This window comes from Photinus pyralis, unplaced genomic scaffold (assembly GCF_008802855.1).
Source record: "Photinus pyralis isolate 1611_PpyrPB1 unplaced genomic scaffold, Ppyr1.3 Ppyr1.4_LG1, whole genome shotgun sequence".
NCBI lineage: Eukaryota > Metazoa > Arthropoda > Insecta > Coleoptera > Lampyridae > Photinus > Photinus pyralis.
Genome location: NW_022170249.1, coordinates 52,095,964 through 52,108,855, shown reverse-complemented (window position 1 = coordinate 52,108,855; position 12,892 = coordinate 52,095,964). Strand labels below are relative to the sequence as shown.

General features: G+C 36.8%; 1 protein-coding gene across 6 annotated transcripts in view; it reads left to right on the top strand.

The window, feature by feature from the left end:
• LOC116176788 (potassium voltage-gated channel subfamily H member 6) overlaps positions 1–12,892 on the top strand; it is a 52,332-nt gene that overhangs the window by 37,296 nt on the left and 2,144 nt on the right. The window contains exons 1-15 of one of the 6 annotated variants that reach the window (XM_031495593.1): positions 541–803; positions 2,849–3,493; positions 4,844–5,087; positions 5,332–5,513; positions 5,736–5,756; positions 8,247–8,401; positions 8,493–8,734; positions 9,049–9,358; positions 10,244–10,386; positions 10,434–10,627; positions 10,684–10,849; positions 10,900–11,025; positions 11,394–11,465; positions 12,112–12,707; positions 12,754–12,872. In XM_031495593.1, the coding sequence (XP_031351453.1) occupies positions 3,068–3,493; positions 4,844–5,087; positions 5,332–5,513; positions 5,736–5,756; positions 8,247–8,401; positions 8,493–8,734; positions 9,049–9,358; positions 10,244–10,386; positions 10,434–10,627; positions 10,684–10,849; positions 10,900–11,025; positions 11,394–11,465; positions 12,112–12,707; positions 12,754–12,872 (2,996 nt within the window). In that variant the 5' untranslated portion in view covers positions 541–803; positions 2,849–3,067. Of the gene's footprint in view, positions 1–540; positions 804–2,848; positions 3,494–4,843; positions 5,088–5,331; positions 5,514–5,735; positions 5,757–8,246; positions 8,402–8,492; positions 8,735–9,048; positions 9,359–10,243; positions 10,387–10,433; positions 10,628–10,683; positions 10,850–10,899; positions 11,026–11,393; positions 11,466–12,111; positions 12,708–12,753; positions 12,873–12,892 lie in introns of those variants that run through there. The other 5 variants (XM_031495550.1, XM_031495557.1, XM_031495565.1 and 2 more) reach the window with 5 other exon arrangements.

The following is a 12,892-nucleotide window of genomic DNA, read 5'->3' as shown; positions in this document are numbered from 1 at the left end:
GAATGCAACGGAGACTTGGTATAAAAGTTAGCTTTGATCCCGAATTTAGGGCCAATATATCAAAGATTAGGTACCAAAATTCCAGATATCAGTCGTATCCTTCGATAATCCATTGTGTGGTTTTTTCGACAAGCATACTCGCTACTTACTGATTGTACGGATTTCATAATTTTTCATCACGTGTGATTTTGTTAAATCTGAAATATAATAAAAGTCGTCCTATGCCCCGCAGCAGTTCTAAGCGCTGAGATCTAAACAAACGGAATTCACACAGCCATAAATGTTACTGCTTTTCATACCGTTTTTAGAGCGCAATGTACTTAATTTTTCAAGCCCAATGGCTTTACCTACCCACATCTTTTGTCCTAAAAAAGATTGCCTAATTTCTTTTTACTTATTTTAATAAGGGACATTCTTTGAGGAGCTATATACAGAAAAATCGTCCACGGTCGCGTTTTATTCAATTTTACACAGCAGCTTTGCACAAACTCCGGGAGCAGCTCTAGGATTCTGGGAGTCTGCGTTAGTCGACTGTGGGTGGCCGATGACACACGCGTGGTGCTAGTTTCCGTGTCCATTGTGAAGCGAACCGATATTTCTGAGTGCGTCCATATACGTCAAAAATTAAAGCCAAGTGTCCCCTAAACGTCACCATTTGTCTTAAAACATGCTGCCGTGCCGTTTTTCGAGAGGAAAGGAATATTGAAAATTTCTTTATTGATGTACTTCCTCAATTGATTATTTTGTCATTGTTATGAATAGAGCACGCGATCAACTCGCAAACGCCATTTGTTGCCCCTGAGGTATGTTGTAGTAGATTTAATTATCGGAAACTTCACTTGTAAGGGATCTTGACGAATGGGAGAGATGAATAAATTTAAAAATGTTTCGATTAGTTAGAATTGTCTGTACACGGTCACGCAATATGAAAATGTTTTACTCGCAAAAGCTCCAGGGGGAGTAATTGTAATTTATTATCACCGTAGTGAGTATTGATTATTTTAAGCACGTAGAACAAGATACAAAGGATTAGGTATACTTCCACTTACGGGGTAGGTGTCGTGTGCTGCAAGTTATGAATACCGAAAGATGATTCTACAAGAAAATTCTTCGTAAGTCAGTGACTGTAGTAATTGCTATTACATATATAAAAAAAAGGAAGCAACAAAATCGTTTCTCTTCTACAACTGTGTATAATCACTGGATCAGTTCGCAGTTTTATTTCTTCAGAATGGCAAATTTGTCGCATTTTGTTGGGTAAAGGTTAGTTTGGCATTTTACGACACACTACCATTTGGTTAAAAAACTCCTGTAAAAATAGGTACCTATGTGCATGTATGCTCAAACTAAAACAAATTGTCGTTTGCAAATTGCCACGGTGAACAATCCATTTTTGCACGAAGGGAAAAAGGCTGCAAAATATATTTCTATTAAAATATAAATAGGCGGTACAACTAATTTATATTGGTCCATTAAGGCGTTGACATATTTATTCAACCTTTCTATTGGAAAATAGTAAATTTTATCAGACGATCTGTGTGTGACTCAAAACACGAAGTAAATATTCAATCGATAATAGAAAGATAATAATTAGTGGGTCTACAAACGAAAAATAGCTTGCATTATTGTTTTTGTGAACGTTGTACCTATCGATTTTTAGTTGTCGATGTCTACAAATATATTATGTATAAATCCAATCGCGACTAGTCCGTTAGACGGCAAACATTTGCTGAGGTGATCAATTCTTAAGTGTGTGTGTGTAAGAAGTTCAAAACCTTAGTTAGTGATAAACGTCAGATTATTAGGCATATAACGCGTAAATATGTGACGCCTATATGAAATCAATATCTTATTTATAACAAATCGGTGCAGCAGCATTTCAACATTGTCAATTAGATCATTACAAAGCCCAGAGTGGTTATCGTGGTGAGGTTAAGGCACATTTATTATTTTTGATAAAATCGAGTCATTACAATTACACACAGAATCGAAATCTAAATTACCTTCTGTCAGCATGCCCTAATCACCTGTTCAGCTTTTAATTCAAATACAGCTTTCCAAACCCAGTAAGCGAATTGTTCGCCGTTTTTAATTGCTGTGTGCGCTGTAGGTTTTTTTACACATTTTAAAAAGTTGTAAATTATTTATCATTGAAGAATAAGAGTATATTGACATCGCCAACAAACGGCGGCATATTATTTTTATTAGTTTACGTATGACCTTATTCGTCTGGTAAAATATTCATTATTTACTTTTACCCACTTATATAGTAACCCCTTTAATCTCCAAGACGCGTTGCAAATAAATAATTGACAGTGAATTTATGTTAGAGATGAGATTATTTATAAATAAGCTAAAATGGAAACTACTATCTAGACATCACCAACTTGTACGGCGATTTTTCACCCATCACCGTGATGTCTACTCGTGTATACACGTTTAGTATCTTGCACCACGTGCTCGTGGTTTTCTGCATCTGATCCAAACCTCGCCTTGAACGTATTAGTCGTATTTAATAATTATACATTACAGCTGCGCTGCGCCATGAATTGGGAATGAACTTAGAAAACCTCTGAACGATCAATAACCGGCCCTAAAGCTTTTCCCATCCATTGCGTTAATAATATGGTGGCACTTTATATCAACGATAAAGTTTAGGCATAGTTGTATCTTATATTTATAGCAGCGCACTGATAATGCCGTACTGTAGGCCGTAGATATCGATTTCATTCTTTACATGAACCTCCTTGACAATTTCATAAACTGAAATCTAAAATTTGTAGTAAATGTATTTAAATCTATTCGTTGTCACAGCTTGACACTTTTTGTACAGTTAACATGTGTTTAGGTATGTGCATTGAACCAAATATGACCCCCGGTAAAGGAGAAAACAGATAAATCCGCAACCAGCGACTCATTGCTTGCCGCGCGGTTTGGATTTAGTGGTATGCGGTCGGGTGCAGTATTTCCCGTACTTTGCCGAGATGAATTTTTGCAGAAGTTCCTAAGCTAGTTAAAATATACAATAGAGTAACTATTATAATCATAGTGAAACAAGAATTTAACCATGGAAGACCGCTACTTGAAACCAACCGACATCCCACTAATAATAACGTCGACTAACTCGAGTCCGGAGACTGCACGTAAAAAATCGGATAGCATCCATCTAATATTGACAAAGCGAGATGAGGCGAACATACGAAAACAAAGCATGGATAATAGGAAACTAAGCGATGCTCAATATCGATTAAACGCGGATCGTAAAACACTCGGCGGATCTCTTAAGTATGAATTCGGGAGGAACAGATCGGTTTCAAATTTGATGAATGTTCCGGCGAAGTGGTCGAGCGTACGTATAAAAGGGACAGGATTTAACGAGTCGCGAAAAAGTGTCGTTAAGATCGAGCCATGCAACGGAATTGGAGGGATCGCATTGACGGGTGCCGATTTCAAGGGCGTCAAGAATACACATAACATGAAAAACATTGGTGACGTGAGTTGATTGGTGTTGTGTGTCTTTGCATGCATCTTGTGTCTTTGTTCTCGACTTAATAAATCATATTTTAAACTTGGTTTAACTTTAACATTTTTTTATATTTTGCATGTCAATGATGTTTGATAAATGTCGATCACTTCATTGCTTATAAAAGGAGGTTTATGGAACTAATGAATCCTAAAACACAGTTTGTTTAATAAAAGTCGTACATTGAAACAGTTGGAATGAAATTTTAATACTGAACTTTGTTTCCTACGGCTCCAGAACAAGGGGGACAATGAACAAGGTTTAGAGGGTTTCTATTTCGCGACATCATTCTTATATAGGGGAATTTTGTTTGTTGAAGAAATCCATAACGAGATCAAACTTTAATTCTAACGAATATAAAGGATTCGCCTCAGATGTTCACTTTAATGAGGTACGCAAATAGTATATTAAGAAACAAATGTATAATCAAGTCTTTAAAGCACGCGCAACCGCGCCTTTAAACGTTAGATCTTCTACCCTTCGGTGCATTCATTCAAAACTTTAATCAATATTGCGATTAGTAAGTGGAACATATTTGGCAGCATACCTACTATAAACCATATACGTTTGTGAAAGCTTCTCACAATGAATACGAGCCAAAGACACCTTTTTCATATGCAAAAAGCGATCCGAGAGAACATTTTATTTACTTGTATTAACGATATGAGATTCGGCAGCTCAGTAGAAGTCGGACTCCACAAGTTTAAAATATCGTAGCGAATATTCCAAAAATCCCGATAGACATCGAGGTGCCATTAAAGGTTAGTCATCGGCGATAAAGAAGGAAGGCGCTTGTGACGTAATATTTCAGAAAAATATGACGTATTAAGTATCCTTGAACACTCGAGGACAGTCTAGAAAAAATGTGTCGAGTTTAGATCCAACTTCGACGCGCTTGTGTTAAGTTACATTTTGTAAGTGATAAATAATAATAACTGTTATAAATTAATCCATTTTAAGACTGTTATAAATTTAGTGCCCGTTAATTGTAAGTAAATAAAACCACGTAATTAAATTTGTTATAATACCTGAAAATATAGGGGATACATAAAACTAACCTACTGACAGGTATTTACTGGTTGATTGTTTTCAATAAGGTATATTTTAGCGGGTTGGTGGTATATGGTTATCAGATTTATACTCAAACTTCTGCATCCCTTGCCAGATGTGGTATTGGGAGAGAACGCACTCGTTTAGGCAAGTTTATTATAGAGCCGTATATTGATGAGTCATACAAAGCTTTGAATTAAACTCTGGTAACCTTAATAAATGGCTCGTTTTTGCGTTTTAATGATTTAATCGTATCTTTTTCCTTTTCAGGTGCTATCTTTGGGAGCTGATGTCTTACCGGAATATAAGTTGCAAAATCCGAAGCTGCACAATTGGACCATTCTTCATTATTCGCCCTTTAAAGCCGCTTGGGATTGGTTAATACTGGTTCTTGTCCTATATACGGCGATATGCACGCCATACGTGGCTGCCTTTCTGCTCAGCGAGTCAGACTACAACAACAAGAAGTCGAAGAAGTATGGCGACGATCCTATCGTACTTATAGATTTGATAGGTAAGTTTTTTACCATGATATTACGGAAAAATAAATGTGGAGGAGTTTTTGGCGTAGTCATTCGATTTAATATGTACTTAGTGTAGTCGTTATCACACATAACATTATTTTAGTCTGTGCTAGAACACTTATGTTAATTGTAAGTAGTTTCTAGTTTCTACCGAAGAAGGCAGTTATCTCTTCTTCCTTCTTCTCCCCGAATTATTTTTGATGTCGACCTCAGACCTAACTGTTTCTGTTCCAGTTGATGTGACGTTCATCATCGATATTTTAATAAACTTCAGGACGACATACGTAAGCGGAACTGATGAGGTAGTCTCACACCCGGCCCGAATAGCCGTACACTATCTAAAAGGATGGTTTTTAATAGATCTGGTAGCAGCGATTCCGTTCGACCTGCTCTTATTCGGAAGTGACACGGACGAGGTGAGTTCGAAAGAAATTGCAAACAGTCAATGTTTTATGTCGTGATTAGTACGTGAATGTGCTAAGGATGTATCAACTATTTTCTTGTAGATTATATAGTGTATTATATCATTCCTTTATTTGTGTTTGGGAGAAGAAAAGTTACCTTCTTCGCATTTTCATCTAGTTTAAACATCATTATTCTAATCTTTTTCATTCGTGATTTTTCTTCTTTTTCTCTAGTTGGGCTTGGACAAAGACGAGGTAGATTATCTTAAAATTTATCTCCAGACAAGAATTATATACGCTGCCAAATGTTTATATAATTTTTGTCTTCTGCTCGCTTTTGACACGTTAACACAAATATGTAAAATGTAATTACGCCTTTACCACGCTTTAGTTAGGTAGCTTATTGGTTACTAGCTGATGTGCTGTGCAATCAAGTACCGCTTATTGTTATTTTAGCAAACGTATCTATTCCTCACAATAACGAAAAGCAGTCTGCTTTGTAATTCATTACCAAATGGCTTTGAATCTGTTACAATATGTTCTATTACCATTATCCCCTTTGTGCAAACAGCAGCTTTAGCATATAATTAAAGAATAACGTGGCTACCTCTTTAAAGGAAGTCAGAATGATGAGAGAAACGGACTACATACGTTTATAGTTAAATCATCAAACAGGACAACTCCAATGAGTGCAATCGGTATATTTCGGGAAAACATGATTTAAATTTACAGTGACAATCAAGCTAAAGATAAACAAGATCACATTTTAGGCTAGAAGAACAACGAACGGAAATGGTAGCTGTTCTTGAGCCTTGAAATTCCAGAACAAATTCAAAAAGTGGCTGTTTTAGAAACTATTGGAGCATGTAGAAGTAGTGTAGATTTAGTGTACATACAGTGGTGGTCTGGTGTCCGGTTCAGGAAAAGCTGTGTACCCTTGTATCTGTTGTTAAATATTTGACAAGGCGGGGCATAGTTATATTGGGTTGATCAATGGTGAATTGAACTAGAATGAAAGGTGTGTGAGGGTGTGTGTGAGAGGGTGAATATATATATATATATATATATTCGTAACGCAATTTTGTGTGCGCTCCGGTCCGCTTTATGGAGAACAAGTAAGTACTTCAAAAATTAGTAGGCAAACGATAGCGATTATCACAGTCACTAAACCTTTTCTGCGCCTAATAAGTAAAAGAGTAAAGGAATAAGTACTGAGTTGCTAATCTTTATTAAAACATGAAACGGTTCTTATTTTCTTTGAGGTTTATCTTGGCTGCAATAAAATACACGTGAGTAAATCGGGATTGAGACGCGACAACTCTATGGAGTAAAGGATTAAAAAACATAAACACACTTTGTATTGATAGGAAATGTTCATTTGTAAATGAAACAACCACACTGTATAACAAGCGACCTTCACGTACTAAAAGGATTGTATCTTTATAAACACACCGTATAATAAAAAGCCTGGAAGCCGGCTACGCTCGTTATACAGACCTCTTTTAGACATCTTGAGGACCAAAAGTTACATTAGATTCAATGATGCAACAAATACACTCCACAAATAATACGTGAAAATAACGCACATAAATTATACTGGAATAGGACACTACTCAGAGACAAAACTATTCACAATAATAGACCAGACATTACACTTATAGATAAAACACAAAAATCCCTTTGAATCCAGATCCAAACACAATAAACACGAGTAATGCGATGTAGTGTATACTACAGTGACAGATTCACGCAATCTAAAAAATACAAAATCTTTCTTCCCAGAAATAAGCCGCGTTATAACAATTCACTCGTATTTAACCCAAATGCAAAACCCAACTAACACTAACTCAAATAAACAACGCAACTTATTTAAATTATTGATCTTGTAGGAAATGTTTATATAAATTTTAAAACTAGTATGACGTGGTTACTGGTTACTCGCGACCGACGAAAGCGCATTTTCCCTGCACAGAATCAGTAAAAACTCGAGAAGGAAGTGACTAATCCAAGAAAAACCTTTAGTCGTTCTGGTGTCGGGGTTGTGATACACCGTATAAGAAAGAAACCACAACGAAAAAAGCTTAAACTTAAGCACTAGTAGTCGTACATACGGACAGATAGAAGGACAAAGTGCGGACAATAGCTTCATTTTCCTTTTGAGAAATGCGCCAAAAAATGGGACTAAACAAAACTTGCCCAGACGAACGACATACAGACATACACTAATCGTTACAATCTTTTAAAATTACAAAGGAAAAACACTGAAAACTACCCCGATATAATTCGTTCTTCCGTCTGTCTGAGATCATAAATACTTTTACAGTTTTAAAATATTATTCTCTTTTGCATTTCCTAACCATACCAAGAACAATCTTGGTGATTGTTTGCTTGGGCGCCATGGTCTAGTATGATCTTTGCGCCAGATAAATAGCCAAAATAAATCAATTTTTATTTTCAGAAAGTGCTTGATTGATTGCTATATTTCTTATTTGAGGAGATATTTTAAAGTTTAAAGAAGGGAATGTTAACGTCTATGCCTAGAATAAGCTGCGTACAGGAGCATAACGCGGTATACCGCCCTTTCAAAGGCTACTTTTCTACGCATGGAAATACGCTGATATTACTAGCTTTTACAATAAAATCCTTTTTTTTTATTGAGTTTGCCGCCTGCACCGGAGTATCTAAATTGTATTTGTATTTAGTTAACCTCCAAACTCTTAACTGCGGCCATTTTGTTTGTTTCAGGCGACGACCCTGATAGGTTTATTAAAAACGGCGAGATTACTGCGTCTAGTACGCGTGGCTAGAAAAATTGACCGCTACTCTGAGTACGGGGCGGCCGTTCTGCTGTTACTCATGGGCACGTTTGTGCTGATCGCACACTGGTTGGCATGCATTTGGTAAGCCCAATATATTGAGATGCCCGAATACGGGGATGATTGTATTTCGGATTATTTGCACGTGATTTTCTCAATCGTCCTTAAATTTCAGGTACGCTATCGGAAATGCGGAAAGACCAGCACTGCATGCCAAAATAGGATGGTTAGACACTTTAGCTGACAACACGCAGCAGCATTATTACGCGAATAATACAGGCGGTCCCACAATAAAAAGTAGATACGTTACGGCCCTGTATTTTACCTTCACCTCTTTGACTAGCGTCGGATTTGGGAATGTTGCTCCAAATACGGATGCCGAGAAAATGTTTACCATATGCGTTATGTTAGTTGGCTGTAAGTAAATTTTGTTATATACTTTCATTTTATATATGTTCATTTACGAACTCATCCAAAAAACACACATAAGCTATTGTGATGCCTATAAAATCTCTATACTTACACGAGTTATCATTGTAAGATCCCGCGTGGATCATAACAGTCAGAAAATATAATTTCATAAAAGCTTTCTGTTGTAATAATTTTAATTATTAACAGGTTTTCATTTATATAAGAATGTAAAAGCTCTTGTTCGTGCCCCTGAACATTTCAGATTGCATAATTGTCTTATGATTAGGTAATAGATTAATGTACTATTTTTTTCCTTTTAGCCCTAATGTATGCCAGCATATTTGGAAACGTTTCGGCTATAATACAACGCTTATACTCTGGAACAGCTCGATATCATACCCAGATGTTAAGGGTGCGAGAATTCATACGTTTCCATCAAATTCCGAATCCACTACGACAACGCCTGGAGGAGTACTTCCAACATGCGTGGACGTACACAAATGGAATCGATATGAATTCGGTGCTCAAGGGATTTCCAGAATGCTTGCAAGCGGACATATGTTTACATCTTAATAGGAACCTGTTACAGAATTGTTCCGTGTTTGACGGTGCAAGTCCGGGTTGTTTAAGGTTAGTGGATTCCAATAAACTGTTTCAAAGCAATATAGACAACCCATATAACACAATGATCCTTCAAACATGTTGCAGAAATGTATCTATGAAAGATTGGTAATAGTTCTGAAATGTTTCTGCAATATTTATAAATGCCAATATGTCGTTTCATGAATTAATATATCCTGCAATATTTCTGAAACTCATTTTCGAAATATTTCTGATAAGTATGTGTCAAGACATTGTGGTCGAGATATATTTACCACTCCAAAAATAGAAATATTTCTGCAATATTATGAATGATTTAAGTAGCAATATAAAGTTAGATTTCTTTCGGGTTCGGTACTGCATTTGTTCTGCTTCACAATGAGTCTTAAAAAACCATTGTTAAAATGACCGCTAAAAAACGTCCAATAATTCAACTATGACTTCTTTAAGAGAAGTAGAGAATGTGTGACCAACTTCACACTCAACACAAGTGTATTTCTAAAAACCAAATAGGTATCATCAGTATAAAAAATATTTTATTTTCCTAAAGTTCATTACAAAGAATTTAAAATATGTACGAGTAACTAATACGTCGTTCACTGATGATCTTGATTCTGTTTTCTGAAAAAAAATCAGAGTCAATTTTTAGGTATTGGCACTAAATGTTTTACACATCGCGAATTAATTAATTAGTGAATAATCAATTAATTTTGTTTTTTCACATAATTCAAATATGTCATGAAAGTGAGCCAGAGATACTCGTAGCGTCCTCGTACTTTTCAACAAGCCTCCGCCTCATGTAAAGTTGTAAACGACCACTTTCATGATTTATTATGTAAAAAACTATTACACGTTCAAACGATAACAAAATTACCTATACACAAACAAGAGATGCTGTATTTGAGTTTGTTTCAGGGCATTAACTTTAAAATTTAAAACAACCCACGCGCCACCTGGTGACACACTTGTGCATAAGGGTGATGTATTGACGGCTCTTTATTTTATATCCAGAGGCTCAATAGAAATTTTAAATGATGATATTGTGATGGCCATTTTAGGTAGGTAACGTTGACAATATTAGACCGTTAATTGTTCAACATTACAGGCAAATTTGATATTTTTGGTGAGAATCCATGTGTTCATTCCACTATAGGAAAGTCCAGTTGTAATGTTAGAGCGTTAACGTACTGTGATCTACATAAAATCCACAGAGAAGATTTACTCGACGTTCTGGAGTTGTATCCGGAATTTTATAATAATTTCATTAGTAACCTAGAGATTACGTTTAATTTAAGAGACGTAAGTGCACTCCTTTCAGAGCCCCGCATTCCTCTGACTGATACTACCGCTTTTAGGAAGAACAAGCGGGCGTCGTTCCAAAAGCTCGCTACTACCGCGGGAATCACGATAGGGAGAGTAGGTTCTTTCGTGGATTTAACGCAAGATCTAACGGTCATTCCAGTAGAGGTACTTCGCTGGGTGGTAGGCAGGAGTCGCAAAACAGCGACGAGTCGGAATCAGGTAATTTGAACCATTTCGCGCGGACGTACCCAAAACCCCCGTTGAATTAGAGAAATATTATTGTTCAGGTCACGGCATTTTGGAGTTCACTACGGAGAAGGCGGGCCAAGATGTGACGCCGATGAACTTGGACTACGAGGAGAAGAAGAGATCGACCACTCTAAACTCAATCACTGGTAAATAATTTGTTTTGTTCATTAGCTCACTGTAATGTCCTCCCATTAAATCACAAAATGGTCGGACTTAGATGCACTTTTTCTTGTTTGAGTCACACTTCTGAGGTAACCATAGACAAGTTTGTATTATGTCATGGGCTTCCAGCTGAAAATACTAGATTACACTATCGGTATTTTTTGCGTCTATTCCATGTTTAATCAGTTAATACCTTAATCAACCCTGCTAGTAACAAATTTCGCTTCATATGCATTTTCGATATGACTGTTCGAAACTTATTAAACGTTTTATATTTTATTGATTAACATGGCGACCAAACGGTAGGCACTGTGTTAAAAATAAAAAATAAAACAATGTTGAATGTGTTTAGGCATGTTTTCTCAACTTAAACGAAGTATACCAGATCTAAGGTCACACAAAAGCATGCACCAGCCTCTTATAGGTAAGTTAAGTGTCCTCATTTTTATTTTTTTGCGAGAAATGTTCCGATACGACTAGCGCTGTGACGGAAGATTTCTTGCCCATTATAAACGTGACCAACTGCACAAGATCTTTAAAAAATTCAAAGTGTATGTATGCCACATTTGTATTGCCTTGTTAGATATGACACTAAACACTTTAAAATCGTTGCTTAACGATGGGAACATACATATATCTCTTTGACACTTAACTGCAAAGGCGGGGTCACGACGGAATAAGATAAAATGGGGCGATCCCAATTTGAACGTCTCAATGTGCATAACTCACCGTATAAGAATTTTCTTTTTAACTGTTTACTGCCAAAGCTAAGTTTTGCCAGTAAAGTTAAAAAGAAAATACACGGTGATTCGTAATGATTGTGAGAGAACAACCATTCTGAGTGACTCAATAACACAATGCTTTTGCTTTTCTCACGTTGTCGTAGTATTTCATCCTAATGTTGTACCCTAGCATAGTCCTTTAGTTATCACTCCTTGTAGAAATCGTAATCTAGATAGGCACGACGTTGACAAAAATTTGTCACTCACCTAACAAGTGCATCAATTTTCAGTTAAATCCTCGTTGTAAGTATAAGTAGTTGTGATAGCCAAATGATTGTCTTATTGCAGCTACGACGGCGTCACCAACAACCAACCGTATCCGAACGATACGCCGGCAATCTTCAGTAGGAGTTTGCCAAGATAACGCCACCACAACATCCACGCACCAGCAAACAGCTGCTACTAACACAGCTCCAATTCCGATATCAAGTAGTACCAGTTACTACACCAACAGTCCGAGTCCACCACAAACTGGGGGAGAGGCCTCGGGCCATTCTCAGGACAAAAGTCCCCAAGAGCAAATCTATGACTTATCGCAAAGATTAGAACAAGCGTTGACTCAGCAACCACCTATTGTGGTTGAAGAATATATTACACAAAGGACTGACATAGCTTTAGGAAACACGGATCAAACTGATAACATCAGCACTACGCCTTCTATAGATAATGCAAGATTTGTTGCACAATCCTCTTATCAACATTCCACATTAGATTCACATTTATTAGTCTTAAGTAGGAACCAATTCGATCATATTAACAATAAATTAGACGTACTTACGCGAAGAGTTCAATCCTTAGAGCAAAATTTAGCTAGCGACGTTAAGGTTATCTTAAATTTATTGCAAGCACAATTCGGATCCAAGAACAGCACAGATAAGCAAGAGGTAGGCGAAGAGATACATACCTAACAGCTGATCGGTATGCTTTCAGATTCCTGACTATGAAAACGTGCCTTCTGATATTGGTAAAAATAGGTACACGTTTCAGCGATCAGTCAGCGAACCAAAACCAATTTCATCAAGGATGCAACATTCCCAAGCTTTACACAGGTAGGTAAATCGTGTTTACG